This window comes from Schistocerca cancellata, chromosome 4 (genome assembly GCF_023864275.1).
Source record: "Schistocerca cancellata isolate TAMUIC-IGC-003103 chromosome 4, iqSchCanc2.1, whole genome shotgun sequence".
Classification (NCBI taxonomy): Eukaryota; Metazoa; Arthropoda; class Insecta; order Orthoptera; family Acrididae; genus Schistocerca; species Schistocerca cancellata.
Window position 1 is genome coordinate 819091147 of NC_064629.1, and position 27609 is coordinate 819118755.

General features: G+C 41.5%; 1 protein-coding gene across 1 annotated transcript in view; it reads left to right on the top strand.

Annotated features, from left to right (window-relative positions):
• Positions 1 to 27609, top strand: part of LOC126184837 (tyrosine-protein kinase transmembrane receptor Ror-like) — a 125012-nt gene that overhangs the window by 80527 nt on the left and 16876 nt on the right. Inside the window, exon 8 of the mRNA XM_049927429.1 lies at positions 27258 to 27478. Coding sequence (XP_049783386.1) covers positions 27258 to 27478 — 221 coding nt within the window. The remainder of the gene's footprint in view (positions 1 to 27257; positions 27479 to 27609) is intronic.

A 27609-nucleotide genomic window follows, 5' to 3' on the forward strand; every position in this document is an offset into this window, starting at 1 on the left:
CTAAACAAACAGAGAATATTAAACAAAAGTGTCGGAGCTGTAGAAACCTCAGGAAAATTTGTTTTCGTGTTGCCTGGAAAGCATCAAAATTGCAAGAAACCTGTAACACTAATGGATGGTTTTGACTATGATATTTTAAAGCATTCCATGTTTGAGATGTATACAGGGTGAGTCACCTAACATTACCGCTGGATATATTTCGTAAACCACATCAAATACTGACGAATCGATTCCACAGACCGAACGTGAGGAGAGGGGCTAGTGTAATTGGTTAATACAAACCATAAAAAAATGCACAGAAGTATGTTTTTTAACACAAACCTGCATTTTTTAAAATGGAGCCCCATTAGTTTTGTTAGCACATCTGAACATATAAACAAATACGTAATCAATGCCGTTTGTTGCATTGTAAAATGTTGATTACATCCGGAGATATTGTAACCTAAAGTTGACGCTTGAATACCACTCCTCCGCTGTTCGATCGTGTGTATTGGAGAGCACCGAATTACGTAGGGATCCAGAGGGAACGGTGATGGACCTTAGGTACAGAAGAGACTGGAACAGCACATTACGTCCACATGCTAACACCCTTTTATTGGTCTTTTTCACTGACGCACATGTACAGGGCTATTACAAATGATTGAAGCGATTTCATAAATTCACTGTAGCTCCATTCATTGACATATGGTCACGACACACTACAGATACGTAGAAAAACTCATAAAGTTTTGTTCCGCTGAAGCCGCACTTCAGGTTTCTGCTGCCAGAGCGCTCGAGAGCGCAGTGAAACAAAATGGCGACAGGAGCCGAGAAAGCGTATGCCGTGCTTGAAATGCACTCACATCAGTCAGTCATAACAGTGCAATGACACTTCAGGAAGAAGTTCAACAAAGATCTACCAACTGCTAACTCCATTCGGCGATGGTATGCACAGTTTAAAGCTTCTGGATGCCTCTGTAAGGGGAAATCAACGGGTCGGCCTGCAGTGAGTGAAGAAACGGTTGAACGCGTGCGGGCAAGTTTCACGCGTAGCCCGCGGAAGTCGACGAATAAAGCAAGCAGGGAGCTAAACGTACCACAGCCAACGGTTTGAAAAATCTTACGGTAAAGGCTAAAGCAGAAGCCTTACCGTTTACAATTGCTACAAGCCTTGACACCCGATGACAAAGTCAAACGCTTTGAATTTTCGGCGCGGTTGCAACAGCTCATGGAAGAGGATGCGTTCAGTGCGAAACTTGTTTTCAGTGATGAAGTAACATTTTTTCTTAATGGTGAAGTGAACAGACACAATGTGTGATTCTGGGCGGTAGAGAATCCTCATGCATTCGTGCAGCAAATACGCAATTCACCAAAAGTTAACATGTTTTGTTCAATCTCACGGTTTAAAGTTTATGGCCCCTTTTTCTTCTGCAAAAAAAAAACGTTACAGGACACGTGTATCTGGACATGCTGGAAAATTGGCTCATGCAACAACTGGAGACCAACAGCGCCGACTTCATCTTTCAACAGGATGGTGCTCCACCGCACTTCCATCATGATGTTCGGCATTTCTTAAACAGGAGATTGGAAAACCGATGGATCGGTCGTGGTGGAGGTCATGATCAACAATTCATGCAATGGCCTCCACGCTCTCCCGACTTAACCCCATGCGATTTCTTTCTGTGGGGTTATGTGAAAGATTCAGTGTTTAAACCTCCTCTACCAAGAAACGTGCCAGAACTGCGAGCTTGCATCAACAATGCTTTCGAACTCATTGATGGGGACATGCTGCGCCGAGTGTGGGAGGAACTTGGTTACCGGCTTGATATCTGCCGAATCACTAAAGGGGCACATATCGAACATTTGTGAATGCCTAAAAAAACTTTTTGAGTTTTTGTATGTGTGTGCAAAGCATTGTGAAAATATCTCAAATAATAAAGTTATTGTAGAGCTGTGAAATCGCTTCAATCATTTGTAATAACCCTGTACATTACCATGAGGGGTGAGGTACACATACACACGTGGTTTCCGTTTTAAATTACGGAGTGGAATAGAGTGTGTCCCGACATGTCAGGCCAATATATGTTCAATGTGGTGGCCATCATTTGCTGCACACAATTGCAATCTCTGGCGTAATGAATGTCGTGCACGCCGCAGTACATCTGGTGTAATGTCGCCGCAGGCTGCCACAATACGTTGTTTCATATCCTCTGGGGTTGTAGGCACATCACGATACACATTCTCCTTTAACGTACCCCACAGAAAGAAGTCCAGAGGTGTAAGATCAGGAGAACGGGCTGGCCAATTTATGCGTTCTCCACATCCTATGAAATGAAATGCCCGTCGAACATACTGTCAAGGGTCAACCTAGTGTTAATTGCGGAATGTACAGGTGCACCATCATGCTGATACCACATACGTCGACGCGTTTCCAGTGGGACGTTTTCGAGCAACGTTGGCAGATCATTCTGTAGAAACGCAATGTATGTTGCAGCTGTTTGGGCCCCTGTAGTGAAGTGAGGACCAATGAGGTGGTCGCCAATGATTCCGCACCATACATTTACAGTCCACGGTCGCTGTCGCTCTACCTGTCTGAGCCAGTGAGGATTGTCCACGGACCAGTAATGCATGTTCCATAGATTCACTGCCCCGTGGTTTGTGAAACCCACTTCATCGGTAAACAAGTAGAACTGCAACGCATTCTCTGTTAATGCCCATTGACAGAATTGCACTCGATGATTAAAGTCATCACCATGTAATTGCTGATGTAGCGACACATGAAACGGGTGAAAGCGGTGACGATGCAGTATGCCCATGACGCTACTTTGACTCAGTCCACCGGCTCTCGTAATGTCCCATGTACTCATGTGTGGGTTCATGGCAACAGCAGCTAACACACCAACTGCACCCGCTTCTCCTGTGACGGGCCTGTTAAGGACCCGTTTGCGTGCTACGACCATACCTGTTGCATACAGTTGGCGGTAGATGTTTCGCAATGTGCGGCACATTGGATGCTCTCTGTCCGGGTACCGTTCTGCATACACCCTGCAGGCTTCAGCTGCATTTCGTCGACACTCGCCATAGATGAGTATCATCTCTGCCTTTTCAGAGTTTGAATACACGATGGTCACAGTTCCTACAACACTACACTATCACAGACGTCTGGTAACATGGTGTACTACAGTTGGTCTGCGTGCGGAGACAAATGCAGAATAACAATAGCAGCAAGCGCTACATGCGGACACTGCGACAGCTAGACCAAACCACAACAGTGCACTACAGCCACACTCGTAAACACGGTCATCATCGTAAACATGTCCCTGCAGATGCTGCTCGCCGACCGTGGCCCATCTTTGTTACAACACACAACTGAACGTCTGAGGTTTCAAGCATCAACTTTAGGTTACAATATCTCCGGATGTAATTAACATTTTACAATGCAACAAACAGCACTGATTACGTATTTGTTTATATGTTCGGATGTGCTAACAAAACTAACGTGGTTCCATTTAAAAAAATGTAGGTTTGTGTTAAAAAACATACTTCCGTGCATTTTTGTATGGTTTGTATTAAACAATTACACTAGCCCCTCTCTTCACGTTCGGTCTGTGGAATCGGTTCGTCAGTATTTGATGTGGTTTACGAAATATATCCAGCGGTAACGTTAGGTGACTCACCCTGTATAAGCAGGGAATACCCAACATAAAAAAAAAAACTTGTTACAATTATGCCTGAGCAAGTTGGCCTCAAAGTTGCACTTCGTCAATGCAAAGAATTTTAAAAGACGTTGGTTTCAGTTATGTTAAGGTGAGAGTTTTTAATTGAAAGAAGTGACATAGAACCAGCGCGAATCACATCCCTTATAAAGATGCGTGATACAAGAGGGGGAGGTAGTTATGCAGTGTATTACATTGATGAAACATGGATGAGTTGGAATCATTCCATGAATACCTGCTGGAAAATGAGTGATGGTACTGGCAGTTTTAAAGTTCCCATAGGAAAAAGTTCTCTGATACTTAATCTGCATGCTGGCTCTTGTTCTGACTTGGTTCCTGAGAGTAAACTTGTATTTGGGCATAAGAAAATCTGTAGTGACTACCATTCGGAAATGAATGCTGTCACTTTCAAGAAACAGTTCATTGAACAATTCTTGCCACACCTTGCTTCGAAATCGGTCATTGTAATTATCATGGCTGTTATCACTCAGCCATTACAGAGAAAAGACCAAGTACAAGCCCCTGGAAAGGGGATATTGTGCTCTAGCTGAAAAATAAAAATATTCTGGGCAATGTAACCCAGACTCGTGCTAAATTCCTGCAGCTTGATAATTTATAAAAGTCATGCGACACAATGTACAAATTTGACTTTCTTGCATGTGAACGTGGTGTCACAGTTTTGCATTTACCTACATATCACTGTCAGTATAATCTGATAGAATTAATTTGCTCACTGGTTACAGGCTATATGGTGAAAAGAATTAAATATTCTAGATAACGGACAGACACTGAAATGCTTCTGCATGAAGCAATAGACAACATCACCTTTCAGTGTGGGCACACATTCAGAAATAAGGCTTTGACAGGGAGGTGAAGGTGGATAAAAGTCTTGAATCATCCAAAATTTACAATCAAATGGTTTGAACATGGACTCAGATAGCAGTTGGTATTACAATGTAGACTTTGAAACAAAAGTAATAATAAAAAGACTCGTGGTTTAAAAATGTTTTTGTCAACATATCAACTGCATACATAGTACATGAGAACTTCCTAGGTTTTGTTGATTAGGAATATGTAACATTGTAATGTTAAACACATTGCCTAAGGAGAAGTTAAGCTTTTCCCAGCGTGTTGTATGCTCTAATTACTCATGAGAATTTGGCCAGATAAATGTGCCTGAAACTCCAGTATTTCAACAAGTAAACCCCTGTCATTTTCAAGGCACGAATTGGAAAATGCCTCAAAATTAAAGGGAGAGTTACCTGTCGAGATATCAGTGGTTTTCAACATTATTGTCAGCATTCCGTTGAGTTATTCACAGTTTACTTGTTCAATGGATTATAAATGCGTTCTCCCACAGTAATGTCGAACAAATTAATTTAAACTCATAATGTCTCTTGGCACCGTCCGCAGCTCGTGGTCGTGCGGTAGCGTTCTCGCTTCCCACGCCCGGGTTCCCGGGTTCGATTCCCGGCGGGGTCAGGGATTTTCTCTGCCTCGTGATGGCTGGGTGTTGTGTGCTGTCCTTAGGTTAGTTAGGTTTAAGTAGTTCTAAGTTCTAGGGGACTGATGACCATAGCTGTTAAGTCCCATAGTGCTCAGAGCCATATTTCTCTTGGCACCGAAAAATATGATATGCTGACAATTTTTCCATTAGTCTTTTCCACTAGACTTTGCTACCAGCAATTCTTGTTTACTCATAGTGATTTACATTGGACTGCAGTGAAACACACCCTCATATGTGCATTATACACATTTAAAAAATTGCATGGAGTAGAAGCAGTTGTCAAACAAATGTGATGATTTTGGTTTGACTTTATTTTGATGTGTATTACATTTTTACTTATAATATAGTCCAAATTGCAATAAATAGCAATTACTGCAACCATTTCTGATGATCTCCTTGTTAGACAATTGTTGTTTTGAGAAAAATTGTAATTGACATCTTCACAAAGCTGCGTCAGCTGGGCTCTCCTACCGACATCACACAGACAATTGTTATGGAGCAGTGGAGACAACCTCAGGATCTGAAGTAAGACTTCTCTCTCATAGATGACTGATCAAAATTGGTTTTAAAATGCATTATTCCATCATAGATTTGAACGTATAATATGATGTACCAAAGGCAAATGGGCCTGATTTTTGTCCGCAGCAACACGGACCTTGTTTTCCTGTTCTCTGCCGCCACGCGTGTGCAGACCTCATCCCCTCCACACTTCCCTATCACTCTGCCCCTATGTGCAGAAGCATCATCCTACGTGACACAGGCTATAGTAGTATCAAATCATTGAATATTTTGAAATACTTCAGCCAAAAGGCGTGAAGTGCTGACAGGTCCTGCCGCCTGCATTTTTATAAGGCATTTGTCAAATCATGAATAGATTACAGCAGCATTGATCAGCAAGTACTTACTTCCTCAAGGTGTTAAATGCTGTTTACCATGAGGGCATTTGGATATCTTAATTCAGAGTCTATGTGCAGGGGATGGTGAACCACCACTCTGACTTTGACGGTACCTCCTCCTGGCTTGATGGGCCCTCAAATATTAACAGTGTCTCAGTCATGAGCATTTAGTTTGGTAATCCAACCCAACTTTGAGTGGCTGTTCAGGAATCAGCCTCATGTGACCAAGCCATTTGGGATACATGCGCCAGCTGTTTCACAGATCTGGATATATCAGCTTATGAATAAACAGCCAGTGATGGAACAAATTGCTTCCCGGTGTCTTCAAAGGCCCAAACTCACTTTAAGCTTGATTTAGGTTGTTACAAATGTATTGTCTTCAGTTTTAACTGTGTACTATGGTTTTTCCATGTGTATACAGGTGGCTCCTAGCAAGGGAATGCACTCGGATGTTCCCTGATAGGGTTTTCCAAGTACACCTTCCAGAACATGTTACAGATTGTGATGTGGAAAGATATGGCATTATTATGGCACTGGAATGGATTCAAAGGCATCACAATACAAAGTTTCTCATCCGCTCAGGCTCGCTGAGTACGCTACAAGCATTTCACCGCATGTATCTGCAGGATATTGCCCACTAACACACAGTTTCTTCCTCCAGCAGGAGGATCCACCAGTCTGTGAAGTTTGTGGCGTGCCACTCTCGGTTCAGCATGTTTTGGCTACATGTGTTTCATACTGACTTAAGGGCAACTGTCAATTTGACAGGAGATACTCCCACCTCCTTGTTGATACTGGCACCAGTGTAGAAAAGGGTTTTGAAAATTTGTTAACTGTCTGGCTTCATCCCTAAAATTTGTGGGAGGGAATGTCAGCATGCTCTGCTCAGGCAATTGGTTATTTTTATTAATTGGTTTTCAGTTTCACAGTGTAGTGCATCATGAATGTGGCTTTTTACATGCATTATGATCCACCTGTTGAGGACAGCTCCCCCCCTCCCGGAGACACATTGTAAGGGTACTAATGACCATGCTTTTGAGTGTCTAACATCCAATACCATCATCAACTATCATCATTAATCCATGTAGTGGATTACATTAGTTTTGTGTGGAAATGTGGAGTAATTTAGAATGTTGACAACATTGGGCATCCAATTTACACTGCAGACATACATGACCACAAATCCAAATATTCATGGTATGTAGTTAAAGTACATTCAGTCAGGGGACTAGTGGTTGCTCATGCCAAAGTGTCAGGTTTACATAACAGTTTCCATGAGGTGCTGGTAGGTTAAGGCTAAATTGTTCATGAATTTGAGTTGCTAACATAACTAAAGATGAGATGATATCATGTCTTACCAATATCTTATACTTGGCTGGAATAAACTATCAAGAATAATAAAGACAATCTCAGTAGCTGTTAGAAGTTTCAGGTGGATATTAACATTTAAAGCTGTTAGTTTCTGTTCTTGCGCCTAGCCTAGTGGCAGTAGTTTACATAAGCATCTAGTACAGGACAGCAACATTTTGTGTAGCATTAGAATTATTTGTTGGGAATTAATGAAATTGTCACGAATTAACAACAGTAAACCTGTATTACATGTAAAACATACATAATCATTTTGAAGAAATGAAAGTCCTACACCACAGTCTTTTCCCATGAGTTTCCTGGAGTTCTGTTATGAGGGGCAGCCAGACATTTAAATGTGCATCTTCCTTTGCATTTCCAGCAGATTCATAAACAATAAATGCACTGTGCACTGGAATATTTATTAGCCTACTAAATTTTCTCGTGCCACTTTATACTTTTTTGTTGCATGTGAACAGTTTATTGTCCTGATTTCATACAGCTAACTCCCTTCCTGACGAGGATCTTAATGGTGCATCAGCACAGACAGTCCTACACTTAGCTGATAAATTAGTGTTGCCCACCATCAATAGATAGGTCAACAGATCTGTTTTACCTGCAAAACTGCAGCAAGTGAGTATGTGGTCAGTGCAGATGATCGTAACATGAGTACGGGTTTCCTGCTTGAGTGGTTTTTTGATGACTATCAGCAGCATTAAGTGCATTGGTGCATTGGTGGTAAAACATTGACAAACAAATTCCAGTGTATTGGGGAGACTATAAAATCATATATCCAATGTATTTCAGCACTGTACTGCAAAAATCTGACCTAAACCTTTAAAGTTTCACACCCAGTGAAGCCATAGCAGATGATGTTTAGCATGTTATCCTTCTGACCAGCTTCTACCATGGCAATCAGTACCAGACCACGGGGACCTCACGTCCCCGATACAATATATACTAAAAGAAGGGACATACAAGTTTTGACAGTTATAAAAATAAGAGTTCAGATGGCTGGTGATAGCAATTAAAGAATTGTGTTGATCTCTGATACATGTGTTTACTGCCATGTACAATAGTCTTGAGAAATGCTATTTGCTACCTCAGATGTATGGAATAGATGTAAAACAACAGTCAAGTTTCCACCAACCAACTGCATCATCTACTGTGCAATAATAGAAGTGTTATGTACAAAAGTTATGCATTTTTTCATGTAGACTCTGAATCTACAATCAGAATGCAATGTTCCTATTTAAGAGTTCAATGTTTTCCACTCACCACCCTCTGGATGTGGGACAGGGGGTCAACATTGGTATCACCGGATAGCATTTTTAAAAATATTGAACACATAATTTTTCATTTTTTAATCCACTGCATAGTTTTTTGAGGTATTTCATTGTTTCAAGATAAAAAAATCTCTCCCTGTATAGTTACAGAAATTCATCATTGCGTAATCCATGGACTCCACATCGGCAGCACAGGTGCTAGTTTCAGTTGGTGTTGAGGTGGTAGATGACTGGAGGATAATGGAGATGGAGGGCATGGAGGGGGAGACAACAGGGAAGCATGCCGCAGCAAGTGAGTGCCCTCACCTGTAACAATGTCATGACCAACCCTGCCCTCCTGCTCACCAGATGGACAGGACATGTGTGCAGCTGATTTCCACGGTGGGTCAGCTACTCCCTGCCAACATCCATTACAAGCAACTTCCAACCTTTGTGGCCCACCACGACACCCGGCAGCCACCTCTGCCACCTGCCACCTGCTAAAGAAGTAGGCCCAAACAGTAGTTCCGGAAGGAAAAGTCATCAGTCCACGGTGGTTCATGGCATGTGACTGAAGGTGCAGAAAATCCAGGAGACTCCGTGACTGGTGCCTGTGCAAATGTTCTGCTGGACTGCTCCTGTTTTTGACATTGCCCGGTACATAGCCAGAAAACTCTTCAACACATTTTCACGGGAAGAGTCAGTCACAGACTTCTTCATTTGGGTCTTAAATGTATGCACGAAGTGCACCCCCTCTGAGTTGGAAGCCAGGTGAAACGGGGCAGTAGTCAGATGCTGGATATCATTGTGAAAAGAAATGTCCTCAAACTCCCATGGCACAAATTGCCTACCGTTACTGTACATGGAGGTCCTGTGGGGCAAGGACGTGGAGGAGAGCTTGGCTACATACGGGAAATTGGACAATACACAGACCACCAACAACAACATGTTGCCCAAAAATTGACCAGCAAAACCAACATCCACACAGTCCAAAGGGTGCTCCGGAACCAGCCAGGGATAGAATTGGCATGGTAGCACGACCTGGTTCTGTGCACAGCCCCCACAAGCCCACACCAGATGTTCAATGTCATGATTGATTGCTGACCAGTAGATGTGATGTTGTGTCAGTGACTTCATACAAGTCATACCCCTAGCAACACATGCAGCAGCTGGAGTATGCAAGGACACAGTGCCTTGGAAATGGCCACTCAACAGCATTGCTCCTCCTTGGCAACCTTGAGGACCCTCCTGACAATACCAAGAATGCATAGGAGGGAAAATATACACCACACCTGATCTCCACCCAAAGGGATGCCCTCCTGCCAACCCAACTGGACGGCTGAAATGATTTACTCGAAAAGCAGGTCAGTGGCCATGGCAGTCACGACTTCACATGCTGTCAAGGGAAAATCTGACAGGGTTCGCAGCAAGGCATCATCCAACATGGAACACAAGAGCCTCTTGTTGGTCTAACTCCAGATTGGACTCTACCAGCAGCCATGATAGTGTATCACCATTGACATGCTGGTCAGTGGAGTGCTGATGAATGTCATAGCAATAGTTACTCAGGAAGAGGGGCCACCTCTGCTATCAGTGGACAGTCCTATACGGTAGTGTGGAATGAGAGCCAAATAAGGAAACCAACGGCGTGTGCTTGGTGATGAGGAGGAACCTTACTCCATACAGGAAAATGTGAAACTTTTTAATTCCGAAAATAATAGCTAGTGCCTTCTTTTCCACCTGTGAATAATTATGCTGTGCAGTGGAAAGCGTCTTCAAGATGTAAGTGATAGGTTGTTTGGTGCCATCCGGATTCCAATGGGACAAGATGGCATTGTAAAGGATAAAGCTACAGGAAAACCTGAAGCAAAGTCAGAGAACCCAGAACTGCATAGCCAGGCAGCTGGCACTGATCACTGAACTGTGTGAACAGCTACTGTGTCGTCAGGCCACAAGTGCTGAGACCAGGCCATAGCCCGATGTCAATTGATACAGCTTGGCTGATCTAATGCTGGTTACGCCACACCTTTCGACATTGACACCCTCTAAGCACTTCAACAAAACCCAAAAACCCTGCTGTTACCATGGAATCAGCAGGAGGAAGCAGTATTTAATCATGAACTTACCAGTTCATAGTTGGCCAACTGGGCAGTAAGTGTCACCCACTCTGTGTTTGTCGGCGCCAGTGCCAGTGCTGTAGCTGTGCTGCCATCAGGCATGAATGAGGGATCTTTTCCCGTCAGCTCATCCCGAGCAGCTACCACTGCACCAGCTGCCTGCCCCTGCTCTTCAGCTTCATTCCAGAGGTCAACTTCAGGCAACAGCACCACCATGCTGCTTGGGCCCCACGAACTTTCACAGTATAGAAAATGTGGTGGTAATTCGTGACTGCAGTGTGGCTCCGTCTTACTGCCTCAGCTCACCTCACATACTGGAGACCCCTGTGCAGTGCTCTCTCTCTCTCTCTCTCTCTCTCTCTCTCTCTCCAGCAGCACATGCACGCCACTCTCCATATGTAATCACACACTGCTCAGTGCAGGATATTACATGAAGAAGGAAATGCACTTGATTAACTGTACTAGCCAGATGGAATAATTAATGGCTTGTTCATGTTCATGGAGGAATCAGATTGAATGATTGCATAAAGGACTGTGAATATGTTCACTGCTGGTCTGTCTACCACTTCATCCCACATCTCTACTGTCTCCTATACCAAATACGGACTTTACCACACCCACAGGAAGACTCGAACCCATCCTGACAAGCGAGAACTGCTCACGTTTCACTCTGGGTTCTCCACAGCTATCCCACCCTGCTACAGAACTGAGGCCATACTGGGATACATCACAGGCCAGTGTTAAATGTTTAGCCAGTGTAAAGGAAACCAGACAGGGAGCCGAGCACAAACACTGCTTGGGAGACTGAAAAGCCTGTTGACAATCTGCAGACCAGACAAACTTAACACCCTTTTAGCAAAACCAGTTAAGAAGCTAGCAGACTTGGGGGGCCCAAGAAATGAACTGAGCACAGTACAAAAAAAGGCAAGTGGATGATGGCTTTGATATGGTCATCTGTAGAAATGAGACCATCTTTACTAAGCATGTCCCAAAATACACACCTTTGGGGAGAAAAAAACCCTGCAATTTTCCAGACTGTAACAAATGCCATTCTCCATGAGGCACTGGAAAACCAACTGGGATTTTCGAGATGCTCCTCCCGAGTAGGACCCGTTATCTAGAAGTCATCAAGGTTATTGATGCAACAGGGAATGTGAATTACTTGCTCCATTTATAATTGATAAATTCCAGGTACAGATGAGATTCCAGAGGGCAGGTGATGAAACTGGTAAGGGGGTGTTCAGGGCCAGGAATGTCTGAGAAATTGCATCCAACAGCAACTGGAGATAGGCATCACACAAGTTGATGTGGGAAAAATACTGCCTGCCCCCTCTCCCCGACCACTTCACCAAGAATTCCACCTGCTTCAGAATGGGATATGAATCCGCAACACATGGCACATTGACCGTCAGTTTAAAATCTCCACAAAGGTGCATGGCACCATTGGGCTTCTTAATAACCACAAAAGGGGTGACAGCTCACTGACTTGACTAAATAAGAGCAACAACACCTTGAGCCTGACTGTGCTGCAACTCTGCCTTCACCTCATCGCACATTGCAAAGGGAATGGGGCAGGGCGACAGAATTTAGGTACCTCTACGGCTTAAGAGAAACATACGCCTCAAAATTTTCTGCTCGGCCCAAAGTATTCTCAGACAGTGGGCTGTATGACCACATTAAGAAGTTCAAATCATGAGAAGGAACAGACTGAGTCTCTAAATGCCCATTGTTAATGATTTGGAAGCCAAAAACAAAAAGCATTGAGCTCAGAGATATGTTGCACCAGCAGTGAATTTATCACTAACAGTGTAAGTTGCTGTTCCACATTCTTATAATGTGCAGAGACGGAGAATTGCTCCCGCAGAGAAGTGCACTGTGTGCTAATAAACACAACCTGACAGAGCAGCCGTTGCAACTCCGGGCATCCCAAGAGTTTTTATGTGTTTGAATTAATGAGGCTGATCATCGCTCCCATGTCTTCCTGAAATCTGTCCAGTCGTCCATCCACTAACTATGTCAGCAAAATACACTAGGGCGACGTGTGGGCATTCAGTGACTGACTCACGGCCCACCAGCTGTCACAAACAGTTGCCAAATGGCTTATCTGATTATATGCCTCACACATGGCCTCCGCATGTGGGCAGTCTCAGCAAACAAGCAGCAAATGACAGCCAGGGCAGGTGGAAAGAGAATGATGCCTAATATCTAAAAAATGCCACTGGTGGGAATTACGACATTGTGGTGCATACTCGCTGAGCTTGGCACAATCAAGGATGGGCAGCCCTACGACGCCACTGTACCAGAATCCTCAACTTTGGAAATACACGGTGACTCAGTGGGAGGTAAGGCCACCTGGAATATCTCATGGGGTGTCGAGGATTGTTTACCATGCATATATAATTGTGCCATCTGCCAGTTACCAAAAACGACATTCCTTGTCGCCGCTGTAACCTCATGTGATTCTGCAGTTTGGGCTATGTCGGCTAAGGAGGGGTTGGATAAGGTCAACACCTTAGTCTGCTAACCAAACATGTGGCGATTTAGTGGGTCTGTGTAAGAGGTAGCACAGTTGGGACCTCAAAAACATCATTGGCGTGAGAGGCCCTGTAGTGCACTTCTGTTGTTGGCTAAACTGCAACTGTGCTGCCACCATGTGGGTTTGATGTCCAAAACACTGTGTAAGTAACTGACAAAGCTCATCAAAGGAGAGTTTCTCAGGCTCAGTGGAATGCTTCAAAATTTGGACAACGTCATATCCTGCAGCTGCAGCTGTTGCTGTTCTTTCTGTAAGTGCAACTGTTCCTGCCAGCTTTGCAGAATTTCCAGGTCCATGGTGGCTTAAGTTAACACTAGGAAAAGGGTAAAAGAAAAAAATAGAAGCATTACATCTGTAAGAATATCCTTCATAACCACTTTGCTGTCTGCACAGGTGTGCCAGTGCCGCTAGACTGTACAGTTCGTGCGGATACTTCATTGGCCGACGGTAGCTCGACAATAGCAGCAACAGAAGCCCCTGAGTGGACAACAAACTCACTGTGTGAGTCAGTCTATGGGAATCAGAGCGTCCAAACCCACATAGAGTAGCACGGGAGTGACTCTGTACATGGCTGGTATTGATAGCTAATGGCTAAGCACTCGGCAACTTGTGGCACAAAGCACAGGATGAGGTCCAAGTTCATTAAACTACTGGTAAGCACTGGCTGGCTCCCTGCCAGCGGGTCTGCCCATACTACATGTTGCTTGCCCCTTTCATGACAGGTTTCCTCACTGTCTCATCTTGCTAACCACACAAGACTCCTTATATGAGGTTGTCAGACCTTCATTGGCAGTGCTACCTTTGAATGTCACAGTGGTGTTTAGGATCAGAGAAGTCAACGTGAACATGCAGATGGTCAAGCATTGTTGTGCTAATAACCTTTGACAAGATACTTTAAAACAGCCTGAGAATCTTTGTGTGTCTGTTTTACCTGGAGGTGATGCAATACTGTTGTTAAGCATGATGTAACAGTTAGTTACTGGCTGGCAGCTGACAGATCCAAGGTTCAGTTCCAATCTCGTTTCAGTATTTATGGCGTAATGTTTAAGAATTTCATGAGATTGTCAAAACTTACTAACAAAATGCTTAAATTACTCAAATATTCATTGTGATCAAATTGGAACAAACATTGAGAAGACAGTTAGCTCCATGCTTGCTTTGTGTGGTGGTTCTACAATTTACCTGCTGTCTGTATTAAGTGTTGTGTGTCATTATGATTGTGTCCTCAAATTTGATACGCAATTCAGGTGGCTATGTGGTAATATGATAGTCTTCACAAAAAAAAAAAAAAAAAAATCCATGTTATAATCTCTTTGGGTGCATTTTGAAAACAAGGAGCTGGCAACACAGCATTTCGTGCAGCATGTTGGAATGTATAGAGGAATCCGTGTCACCCTGCACCACCATTCCAGCTGTCGTAGCTTACTGAGTAGATTGCTGAGACATCAAACGCACATCTACTATGGAGTTGGGGTCTGGATCCTCATCGTGTTCCTTTTTTATTTTTTAGGTGTCCGTTGTCTGGTTCTCGTCGTTTATAAGCAGGACATCATTTTGTTGCACGACAGCAGCCTATCATATGACAATGGGGTCTGTTAAAATGCATGAATATGTTTACCAACCACGCAGTGCACAACCTTCACTGATCCTGTCAGGTTCATGTAGGAGGCTTCCCAATGGGAGTACACAGACGATGAGTATGTCAATACGCTTTTGGTGTGGGGAGCATCAGATAATGAAGCTGGTGTTGGTGCTGCTGCTATTGCTCATGGTTATTCTGCATTGTAGAGATCAGAAACGGAGTAGGTAAGAATCCAATGATGCGGATTGCATACACTAGAAATCAAGGCACCAGTGTTACTTCAGTGTCGTACCTGCTATCTCCATTCCAGCTGTGGTTCTGTGAGTTTTACAAGTCAGAGAAGATGGCAGTAGGGTTGCTTCATACTCGTTGACTCATTCCCTCTTTCTTAAATATGCGGGAGTGTGTCTCTAGCTGTGAAGTAACACGGAAGTTGAGTTCACGATCTTTTTGTGGTGTGTAGCATCAACAGGGCAAAAATTACTGACTCTACCAGTGCTGTGGTTTCTGAGACTAGAAAATGTAGAATAAAAATTACATGATGAAGTGTACATAATTTCAAGAGTGCTCCAGAATAGAAAGAGTGAGGTCTTGAAAGATGCTATTTTGTACAGTGCAGATAAAAGGGTTTCGTTCTTGTTTAATCTACTTTCACCGAGAGGAAACATATGAAATCCATCAAAAGAAAACATGACCTAGCTCGATGTCTACATTTAAATCGTTACTCTGCAATTCACTCTTAAGTACCTGGCAGAGGGTTCATCGAACCATTTCCATACTACTTCTCTACCATTCCACTCACAAATGGCGTGTGGGAAAAAGAAACACCTAAATCTTTCTGTTCAAGCTCTGATTTCTCTTATTTTATTATGATGATCATTTCTCCCTACGTAAGTGGGTGTCAACAAAATATTTACACATTCGGAAGAGAAAGTTGTTGACTGAAATTTCGTAAATAGATCTCGCTGCAAAGAAAACCACCTTAGTTTCAGTGACTGCCACCCCAACTCGCGTTATCATATCAGTGACACTCTCACCCCTATTTTGTGATAACATGAAATGAGCTGCCCTTCTTTGCACTTTTTTGATGTCCTTTGCAGACATGCCAACTCTCCCAATTTAAGCGGGAGACTCTTGATTTTTCCTTCTTCCTCCCGATCTCCTGACCGTGAAGACCGATCTCCCAATTTTCAGAGCTGTTTAAATACTTTTGTTACTATTTGAAAATCCTGCTCCTTCGATATATTGGTAGATGACAAGGTATGGCTGCTACTTGTCTGTGTTAACTTGGAAGATTCGTCCATTGCCTGTCGGGAGCGGCAGTAGGCTTCGTATCTATAAGGAAGTAAGGAACTTATTGGTGGCAGCGTTTGGAGACAAATGAATATCTTTCAACTAGTGCCAATTTCCTCCGATACTGGTAGCACCAGTGCAATCGTAAAGTTATCGTGGACAAATAGTAGTCGATAGTTGTTCCAAGCGAAGTGATTAGTGTTGTTGTGTCTACAAGGCTGTGTTGCCAAGTTGGGGGATTTCCTCCTAAATTTAGGGGGAATTAAGCTGTCTAGGGGGAGGTTAGTGAGATTAATGTTTCAGGGGGAAAAATATTAAGGGTTACTACCCTGCCTTCCCCACCCCTCCGCTCGACAATTTCATTCTTGACTCCCTTTTACTGCCCCTCCCCACCCCGCTTGCTTACCCGATAAATTATTTAGGAGAATTTGAAGTGCAATATAGGGGGAAATGGTGCGCCAGGGTTGGTATCACTGCTACAAGACCATTGTCTACAATGTAGGACAATTATGTTCATGGTTCTGCTGCACGATTTGTGTACTCTGCAGTAGTTGTTGGCTGCATATCTTGGAGGTGTTGATTATTTTTCATGTAGAATGGTGAAGAAATATGATGCAGTGTTCAGGCTTTATTTACCTCATTTATTGTAGAGCATATCTTGACTATAAACTGTGCCAACCACGCTGGGCCTTTGTTTTGCAAAATGTTTCCCGATTATGAAATTGTGAAACAATTTGGGTGTGCCAGAACAAAAACAGTCACTATCCTTATGGAAATGTGCATGGAAGAAAAAGCAAAAATTATTACACACTTGCAGTCGAATCTATTCGCTATTGCTACCGATGCTAGTAATAAAATGGACTTTAAGTTATATCTTATTATCGTATAGTTCTTCAGCCCTGAACTCCGTGAAATTCAAAATTGCCTACTCTCTGTGCCTAATTTAAAAGGGGATGCCACTGGAGCTAATATTGCTGATCTTCTACTTTATGGGAATTCTGTATAAAAAAGGATGTGGCAGGATGTTTGAAGCAAGAAATTGCTAACTTAATCACTGTAGGCTGTTCTTGTCTCCTAATTAATCTTGCCGCTGAGAAGGGGGCGGCATGTTTGCCTTTAAATGGTGACGAAAATATTATTGATATATTTTATTATTTGGAAAGGAGTGCAAAGAGGAAAGAAAAATTTAGAAAGTTTCAAACTTTACACGACACAGAAATGAGGAAAATTCTGAAACTTGTGCCTGTATGATGGTTATTGTTGAAAAGATGTTTAGATAGGATTTTGGAGCAGGGGTGGGACCTTTTGGTTAGTTTGTTCAAAAGTGAAATTGTAAGTAAGGATTGTGAAGTGGAAACTCTGAAGAATTATATAATTCCAAAACACACTCAAAATGTCGATGTGTCTACTTCAAATCACAAGTCCAAGCACTGTGAAAAGATTTCACCACACTCCTCACTTAAAAGAAAAACCCAATTATCAGTTTTACAGAAAACCATTGACACTGTGGACTATGTTTTATCACATGAGGAACGACTTTTCATGTTTCTGTCATCAAATTTACATAAATCTTTATGCCTTTTCCTTTCAAGTTTTATGCTTATCTTTGAGAGCCCAAATATAGCTCTTCAGTCAAGTGCCCCACTTATTGAGGTCAATTTTGGAGGAACTATTGAAGAATGTGATGGCCAGATTTGTGAGACCACTCATTATTAAAACCTCCAGCTCTCTTATTGATGAAGATTATCACACTCCAGCAAATCAAAAGGATGATTGTGATCTGATGATAGGGAATTCTACATTTGCTTTGGTGACCACTTTGAAGCCTGAGGAAAAGTCTATATTCTTTAAGCCTGTAAGAAAATGTTTCTTATCATGTGTTTACATAATACACAAATTTCCATTCAAAGATGAAGTTTTAATGCATGCAGAAGTTGCAAATATTTGTACAATTGGCAAAGCATCATTTTCTAGCCTTAGATTTTTCATAAATAGATTTCCTAATATTCTAACTAGCGAAAGTGAACACTTAGATACAGGAGTTGATATTCTCCACTCTCAGTTCTGTAACTTTCAGCTGGAAGAAACCAACTTGGCAGCAGAGAGAATTGATGTTCAGTGGGCGTTGGTAGGTCAGACGAAATCGGCTGATGGGGTTCTTCAGTATGATAAACTTGCAAAGGTGATGCTGGCTATTTTGTCAATTCCACATAGTAATGCGGAATGTGAGAGAATTTTTAGCACAGTTACAAAGACCAAAACTCGGTTCAGGTCTATGCTTTCAAAAGCGTCTTTGGAGAAATTTTTAATTTTAAAATCAGTTCAAAAAGGCAAGTGCTTTGAGCAGAAATTTAGTTCAGAGTTTTTGAAGAAGGCTAAGTCAGCTATGGGTGTGTTGAATAAGTAACTACCGTAATCAGACAAATTCAGACTGATAAACTATTCAGATTATTTGCTAAGCTTAACATGTACATCCTGTATAAAATTGATTTAAATACTGGTAAGATGTCTTACGGATATAAGATGCCATGCAAATATGGGTTGCATTGTGAAATGAAAACTGTGCTAATGTCAAAACAGAAATCTAGTAGACGTTAATTTGTTTTCTCGGATTGTAATTTCAAACTGTAGTTCTCTCGAGAATGCTTCACTTGAATGTGTGTGAATCCAAAGAAACTTGCAGAGCTCATCATTCATGTTGTTCAGCATGTTGAATGATAAATTATACAGTCCGAAGGCTCAGTATGTCCATTATTTAGTATTTACATGTAAACAATAAAGCAAATGTAATTTAGTTGTTACAGGTATTGAATTATTGCAACTTTAATCATCAGGAATGTGTTGTAATTTACAATGCTACATCGCTAAAATTCTCCTGATTTTTCACTTTTGAAAGTTGGTGTGTCTGCCTCTGTCAATCCTACCTGGTAAGGATCCCATACCACGTAGCAATATTCCAGCAGAGGACGGATAAGTGTAATGTAGGTTGTCTCTTTAGTGGGTTTGACGCATCTTCCAAGTGTTCTGCCAACAAAGCGCAGTCTTTGTTTTGCCTTCCCCACAATATTATCTATGTGGTCTTTCCAGTTTAAGTTGCTCGTGATTGTAATTCTTAGGTATTTAGTCGAACTGACAGCCCTTAGATTAGTGCGATTTATCGTATACCCAAAATTTATCAGATTTCTTTTCGTACCCATGTGGATGACCTCACACTTTTCTTTGTTTAGTGCTAATTGCCACTTTTCGCACCATACAGAAATTCTCTCTAGATCATTTTGTAATTGGAATTGAACATCTGATGATTTTACTAGACAGTAAATTGCAGCGTCATCTGCAAACAATTTAAGGGGGCTGCTCAGATTATCACCTAGAACATTGATATAAATCAGGAACAGCAGAGGGCCTATGACACTACCTTACGGAACGCCAGATATCACTTCTGTTCTACTCGATGATTTACTGCCTGTCACTACAAACTGTGACCTCTCTGAGAGGAAATCACGAATCCAGTCACACAACTGAGACAATACTCCATATGCACGCAATTTGATTAATAGTCGCTTGTGAGGAATGGTATCAAAAGCCTTCTGGAAATCTAGGAAAACGGAATCGATATGAGATCCCTTGTCGACAGCACTCATTACTTCATGGGAATAAAGAGCTAGCTGTATTGCACAAGAACAATATTTTCTGAATCCGTGTTGGTTATGTATCAATAAGTCATTTTCTTCAAAGCGATTCATAATGTTCAAGTACTCCAAAATCCTACTGCAAATTGAGGCCAGTGATGTGGGTCTGTAATTCAATGTGTTACTCCTATTTCCCTTCTTGAATATTGGTGTGACCTGTGATACTTTCTAGTCTTTAGGAACAGACCTTTCGTCAAGTAGCGGTTGTATATGATTGCTAAGAAAGGCACTATTGTGTCTGCATACTCTGAAAGGAACCTGATTGGTATACCATCTGGACCGGAAGACTTGCCTTTCTTAGGTGATTTGTTTCGCAACACTTAAGATATCTACTTTTATGTCACTCATGCTAACAGCTGTTCTACTTTCGAATTCTGGAATATTTACTTCATCTTCTTTTGTGAAGGAATTACGGAAAACTTTATTTAGTAACTCTGCCTTAGTGGCACCATCATCTGTAACATTTCCATTGCTATTGCGCAGTGACGGTATTAACTGTTTTTTGCCACTGGTGTACTTTACATACGACCAGAATATCTCTGGGTTTTCTACCATATTTTGAGACAATATTTCATTGTGGAAATTATTAAAAGCATCTCACATTGACATCCACACTCAATTTCGAGCTTTCGTGAAACTTAGCCAGGCTTGGGGATTTTGCATTCTCCTGAATGTCACTCTTATATCCCTGCAACCAAAAAGCCTGCTATCTTTGATTCAGTGGCACTCTTGTGCAGCGAATAAATTAGACCATTCAGTATGTTTCATGGCTCCAGTTTCAAAAAGGTAGCCCAAGCACTCATATCTGTAGGAGCTGAAGTGGCTTGTGACGATGATGTGTCATCTGACTGCATTTAGGAATAGAGTAAATGCAACTGCGGATGCTATTAAACAGGTGCTAGTTCCACTGGCTGTTGCTGCTATTACCGATAAGAGCCTCTTTCCAAACTGGTTTGTGGATGGATGATACACATAAAATAACTACACTACAGTGACTGTATTCACTATTACTATATTTACTTGAACCTAAGCCGCACTCGAATCTAAGCCGCACATGAAAAATGAGACTCGAAATCAAGGGAAAAAAAATTTCCCGAATCTAAGCCGCACCTGAAATTTGAGACTCGAAATTCAAGGGGAAAGAAAAGTTTTAGGCCACATCTCCAAATCGAAACAAAGTTGGTCCATTGTAATATGAGACACAATTTAGGTCGAATGAATGACGATACAGCTACAGTAGTTTGGATCGAGTCGTAAGCTTAGCAGTTACGGTTTACCAGATAGCCATTGTTATGCATCAGGCGCTCCGTCCGTATTTATACGGGTAACCTTGCTTTTTCACGTGCTTCGTCTGGTTTGAATTGATTGCTTATTTTTCTTTGATCTGATAAGCGCCATTTTCTTTGTTATAGGTGTTACGTCATTCTAAGCTGAAAATGCATTACTGTACTGTGTCATGCATTGTTTGTCGCATTCTGATAGTGCGTGTTTTCGGCCTGTCGCCGCTCACGGCATGGCTTGCTTTTGTGCGCGCTACCGCCACTTACAATTTAAAAAAAATCGTCTCATTAGCGAAACAATGGCAAGAGACTGCTATTTGTTGTTACTTACACTGCTGCTTTCTTTGATAATGATCAACAAGAACCAAATAATAGACTGCGTTTGATAGATGTTGTTCTGAACAAGAGCTTAGTGAAAATTTTTCTCTGTTTGGAAATCTTTGCAGGCGCCTCTTTAGTACATTCTGCACAGAAATTAGTGTCATCTTAGATTTAAAAATCTAATCAATTGCCGTGCTTCATTTCTGACTCTGTCACTATTAGGCATAAAAATAATACGAATATAAACATGACATGATATGTATATTCTTCCGCGTTTGCTGTTGTCTCACTCTAGTTTCGTAGTTTATTAGGCAGACAGGATTTGAATGAGATAGCAGCAAACATGAAACAATACGTTGCAAAATGTTTATATTCGTATTATTCTTATGGTGAAGAGAATACTGCATGTGATTCACAATTCATAAAAGTTCCTATTAGCAACCATCTCTTCTCATAGGTAGGAAAAAATTCAGAATGTGGAGTTGGACACATTGACAAACATCCCAGTCTTGCCAGTCGGATTTTCATAGTACATTGAAATGCTGCTACATTCAAAGATGAACAATACGGAATTTGTATTTACTTCGTTGGATAATGTACCAAAATGCAGTGGTCGAAACTCGGGGCGGAGGAAAAAAGCTTGTCTTCCACCTCCCCCTTTTTTTTTTGTTTTTTAAGTCACAGAGGTTTTGGTGCCAGTATTTGTCTTTGTGCCTACAAAGCATGCCTGTGTAGCGCTACATATATTCGACAGCAGAAGTTAGTTGTGGCGGCCCCCACCTTCATTTTTCAGAACTTCCACTTGCTTTGCACTCGATTCTAACCGCAGGCGGTTTTTTGGATTACAAAAACCGGAAAAAAAGTGCGGCTTAGATTCGAGTAAATACGGTAGTTGAATGTGATATGTGGAGTACAGAGTACTCCATTTCGTGATGAGGGTGGGGGGAACCAGCAGTTAACATCTTATCGGAGTTTGTTCACTGTTACAAGTCCTTGATAATTTCTGAGGACTTCATGAAGTTAGCACCTTTCATAACAGATCAATCCTGAAAGAAGTCACAAAACTTCCTTACACTTATCATAGTTTGGGAAATTGACTCAAACATACTTTTTAAGTCAAGAGTTCTCAACATCGCAGCCAGAGCTAACTCGTGTAGGAGAGACAGTAAACTTGGGTAAAGCAGTAGTGGCATATTGTAAGAAAGTTGGTCTTTCAAAGAGACCCGCAAAATCACTGAAACAAGAAATTGAAGTACAATGGAACCATTTGTTAGACATGCTAGTTTCAGTTTGGGATACTTTGATTGAGATTAAGGAATTGCTCCCAAAAAAAGAGTTAATTAGACCTAAGAATATAGATGAGCATGCACTAAATAAGCTTGCCATGATCCTCTGGCCGATCAAAGAAGCTAATAATGATCTAGAATGTGACAACTATCCACTTCCCCATTTAGTACTTCTGTGCAGTGTAAACTTTTGGATGAGCCCTTGAGCCCTAATAGATAGTGATGCCATGGAAATACTTCAATTAAGATGCAGAACTTATATGAGCAGAAGTAATGATAAGGTTAAACTACCTGGTATCCCAAGATCGCAACATTTTTTTGTCCCCCATATATCGTGATATGTTGATGCTGAGCACTGAATACTGAGATAATGTTTTCAAAGAGGTTGGTGTTCTGTGTCCAAACATTTCAGGTTAGTGAATGACTGTGGACACCTAATATTCTTTGCTCATGCAACATGATTATGAGTGAATGTTGCTACAAATTGCGACGTCCATTTTTTCTAGTTAATTGTGGTTCTCATGAAAGAGCGCCAGGGCCATCAGAATTGTGACAGCTGTTGAAGTTTCAGAGGTACGCAAGAAGTCTGGACCATCAGACAAACATCACGAAGTATTGTTGTACCTCCCAGTCACTGCTACTGAAAAACATGCAGAGGTGGAAACTGATATTGTTGGATGGTGGAAAGAACATGACACGACAGTTCTGTCTCTAGGTACTTTCTCTGGTTAAGAGCATACTAGGTATTCCAGCCTCAAGAGGATCTAGTGAGACGAACTTCAGTGCTCCAGGCTGGCTTGTTACTGAACATCGCAGTCATCTGAACCCTAATGTTGTGGATGACGTTTTACTTTTTCAAAGTTAAAGTGATCTGAAATTTCCTGGCGGATTAAAACTGTGTGCCAGACCAAGACTTGAACTCAGGACCTTTGCCTTTCGCGGGCAAGTGCTCTACAAACTGAGCTACCCAAGCACGACTCACACCCTGTCCTCACAGCTTTACTTCTGCCAGTATATCGTCTCCTACCTTCCAAACTTCACAGAAGCTCTCCTGTGAACCTTGCAGAACTAGCACTCTTGGAAGAAAGGATATTGCGGAGCTACCCTATACTGGTGGAAGTAAGGCTGTGAGGACTGGGCGTGAGTTGTGCTTGGATAGCTCAGCTGGTAGAGCACTTTCCCGCGAAAGGCAAAGGTCCCGAGTTCGAGTCTCGGTCTGGCTCACAGTTTTAATCTGCCAGGAAGTTTCATATTAGTGCACACTCCGCTGCAGAGTGAAAATCTCATTCTGAAAAGTGATTTGTTAAATAATTTTGACAGAGATTAATTTATGATGATACTATACAGATATTAAAGTTAACATTATGACATTATGTTATTTAAATTTAATGATCCTTTCCAGCAGTTTCCTAGAAACATCTAGTTCAGCTCTGTAATGTTGTGATGATTGCTGTAAATTTATTTTAATACTTAACACCACCACATCTTCATATTCTTGTACTGTTGTCTTGGACTCGATAACTTGTTGAGAGTGAGTGAGTGAGTGTGTGTGTGTGTTCCCGATTGCGTGACCAGATCAGTATCAGTAAGTAACCTGTGACCCGCCCCAAATTCATGCTGGTTATCTATGGCTGGATGACTTGTCAGATTTGGTGGTAATATATTATGTACACAAATTGTCATCGTGCATCAGTCTATCTGTCAGTGAAACAGTATCAAAATCCCTACAATAGCTTCTGAAATTATTCTTCACATACAGGCAGAAAACCGTGATGAGGGACTTTAGATAGTCGTCATCCCATGTGCGATTAGTTGCAGTGCTGTGAGTTGTTGGTTATACTCGCGAACTCGTGTACTGGCTCTCCTTTCCATGGTGGCAGAGTATAGCTGTACCCGACAACAGACTCAAGTGGCATGTTGTTGGTTACAGGGGCTGCAATGGAGACTTGAGAGTCCAGTCTCTGAGCACACGGAGATGATGAGTTTGGAGATGACGTCAGAGGACCCAGTGGCAAGTTTAAAGCGAGTTCACGGAGTGCATTTCTTATCTCTGCTGTGCAGTACCCTCAAAGGTGCCATCACAATAAGGATGTTTTTCATCACCTGAAGCAATGCCTTTGGGAAACCGGTAATCTTTGTCCACAAGTAATGGACAGAGGTCATCCAAGGACTAGACATACTCCACAAACAGATGACGCGATTCTTCTAACCTTTCACCAATCATCTTGGCGAAGTACCCATGGTATTAGAGGGTAGTTACAGATATATTAAAGACTGGTTGTTGCTGTGTTGCACAATTAAAAACTGCATCCATATCATTACACATTAACTCAACACCAGCAGCCAGAAGACCACTTTCAACGAGTACAGTTCTGTGGATGGCTTGTGCACCAAGTGGAAGATAATACAAATTTTGTAAGTAACATGATATATAATGATGAATCTAGCTTCACTCATGAAGGTATTTTCAACCTCCACAATAGCCATTATTGGTCAGAACACAACACACGTCACCCATGAACATGACTTGCAGCCATGCTTTATCATAAACCTTTGGGCTGAAATCGTGGGCGGAGTGTTTTTGGCCCCTTACCTATTGCCAGACAGGTTCAGTGGGCCTCTGTATTGTATGTTTCTTTGCCTGAGACATTAGAAAATGTTCAACTTTATATTTGATGACACTTATGCTTTCAGCATGATGGTGCACCTCCACACTTTGGAATGAATGTGCGTAACTATTTAAATGAAGCATTTTGAGGGAAATAGATTGGTCATGTAGGTCAAATGTTCTGACCTCCATGTTCCCTGCACCTTAATCCACAAGATACTTATTTGTGGAGACATTTAAAGGGACAGGTTTATAGTACTCCACCCATGGATGATAGTACTCCACCCACGGATGTACACAACGTAATAACTTGCATTCATGTCACATTGGCAATGTTGGATGCAAGTGTGGTGCATAGGATCTAGCCAAGTATGATCAGGAAGGGGCAAAGTGTTTGCAAATGCAAGATGGCCGCATTGAGCATCTCCTATAAAGTGAATGTTGCTCGTGTGCGTCAGTACTGGCAGTGTAAAAATAAGCCTGGATGTCAAACATATAGTACTGAATTATCGTGCATGTGCAGTCTAATTTAGCCTATCTGTCGTATTTTTTTGTACCTTATTGCATACAGGCAGTGTTACTGTATTCACTGTTATTTTCTATTGGCTTTATTTGTGTCATGCACAGAACAAAGTGCTTGTTTATGTCTGTAAGAAGTGCAGGTTATATCTTAATCTTTAAATGAAGTTAACAGGAACAGAAAGAAATACACAAGATACTGCATTGTGGATGTTTAAATTGGATACAGTTTGATGCTTTAACCAAAAAAAAAAAAAAAAAAAAAAAAGTTTTTTACATACTTGACGAGCCTGCATATCCGTTCCCCACATCATTGTCTTATCTCACTGAGCAGGGCAGAGCTCATGCTACCTGTTCTGGCCACACTGCATCAGTTAGTGTTGCCAGAGCCTTGTTTTTTAAATCAATATCTATTAAACTTATTGGCAAGACTAGGTTTTGCCAGATATACTTTTGTCTTGAATTAGGATGAGGAATCGCAAACTCATTGCCGAGTGCATTTTTTCTCCACCCTGTATATTTCTGTGTCGGAAATACTGTATACACAAAAACATCATGTTTACGTACAATGATAACAAACATGGAAGCAAATTTTTTAAGCCCTCACATTTGGGTTTCCTGTTTTAACTTGTATAGAAGTCATAGTGAATTTTTTTCATTCCTTACGGGACATGTAGGAGATTACAACTCTAGCTGCACTTGTCATTGTTACTCCAACCAGAGACCATGTGTGCCATAAATCCCTACATCACCATACAGTTATATACTGCTGAATGAGTTGCTGTGGTTTAAGGAGCAAGTTATGAAAAGTTTAGATTTCTCGCATTTCTCATTTGTTTAGGAACTGTTATCTGATAATATTTTCTACCATAAAATTGACTCAACAATACCAGCATAACATATATTGCTTTCATGAACTCAGTTGAGATGTTTGTTATAACAGTTGGGCCTTTTATATAATTTTGTTGATGTTATTTTTTACATAGCTGTGCAAAACTTAACCTGTTTGAGGTCTTGAATAAACAGTACTCTACATGTGTGTTAATTTTGCACACTGAGACACATGATATACTTGATGTTCACTTATCTGACTTGACTTAATTGCAGTGTAAGAAACCAAATGAAGAAATCTCATGTGGAAACATGATTCAAAATTGACTGAACTAAATTTATCCGATCTTATAGGCTTGAAGGAAGTTGAATCCTCATTTGTCAAACAATACATAATGTCTTATGTTTAATTTGTTTCTTCTCTGTAGGCTAAGATGTTTCATATTCAAAAGTAGATTTGTCTGGAGCAAGCTTCAATTTTTCAGGGAAAGTTTATAAAGGGGAGGTGACTACCGGTGATACTGGTGATACACCTTTGCTTGTCGCAATAAAAACTCTGAAGGAAAATGCTACTCCAAAGACACAGGCAGACTTTAGAAGAGAGGTGGAACTAATGACTGATCTACGGCATTCCAATATTGTATGTCTACTTGGAGTTGTTATGAGGGGCGAACCACTATGTATGTTGTTTGAGTACATGACACAGGTGAGTGACTGAGTTTTAAATTAAATATATTGTTCGTATTTTGTGCCACTTATAAAAACTGGTTTTGCTTTGTGTGTGCAGAGTCTTCAGATGGAATGTACTGTATAACTAAAGAACAAGAAATGCATTAA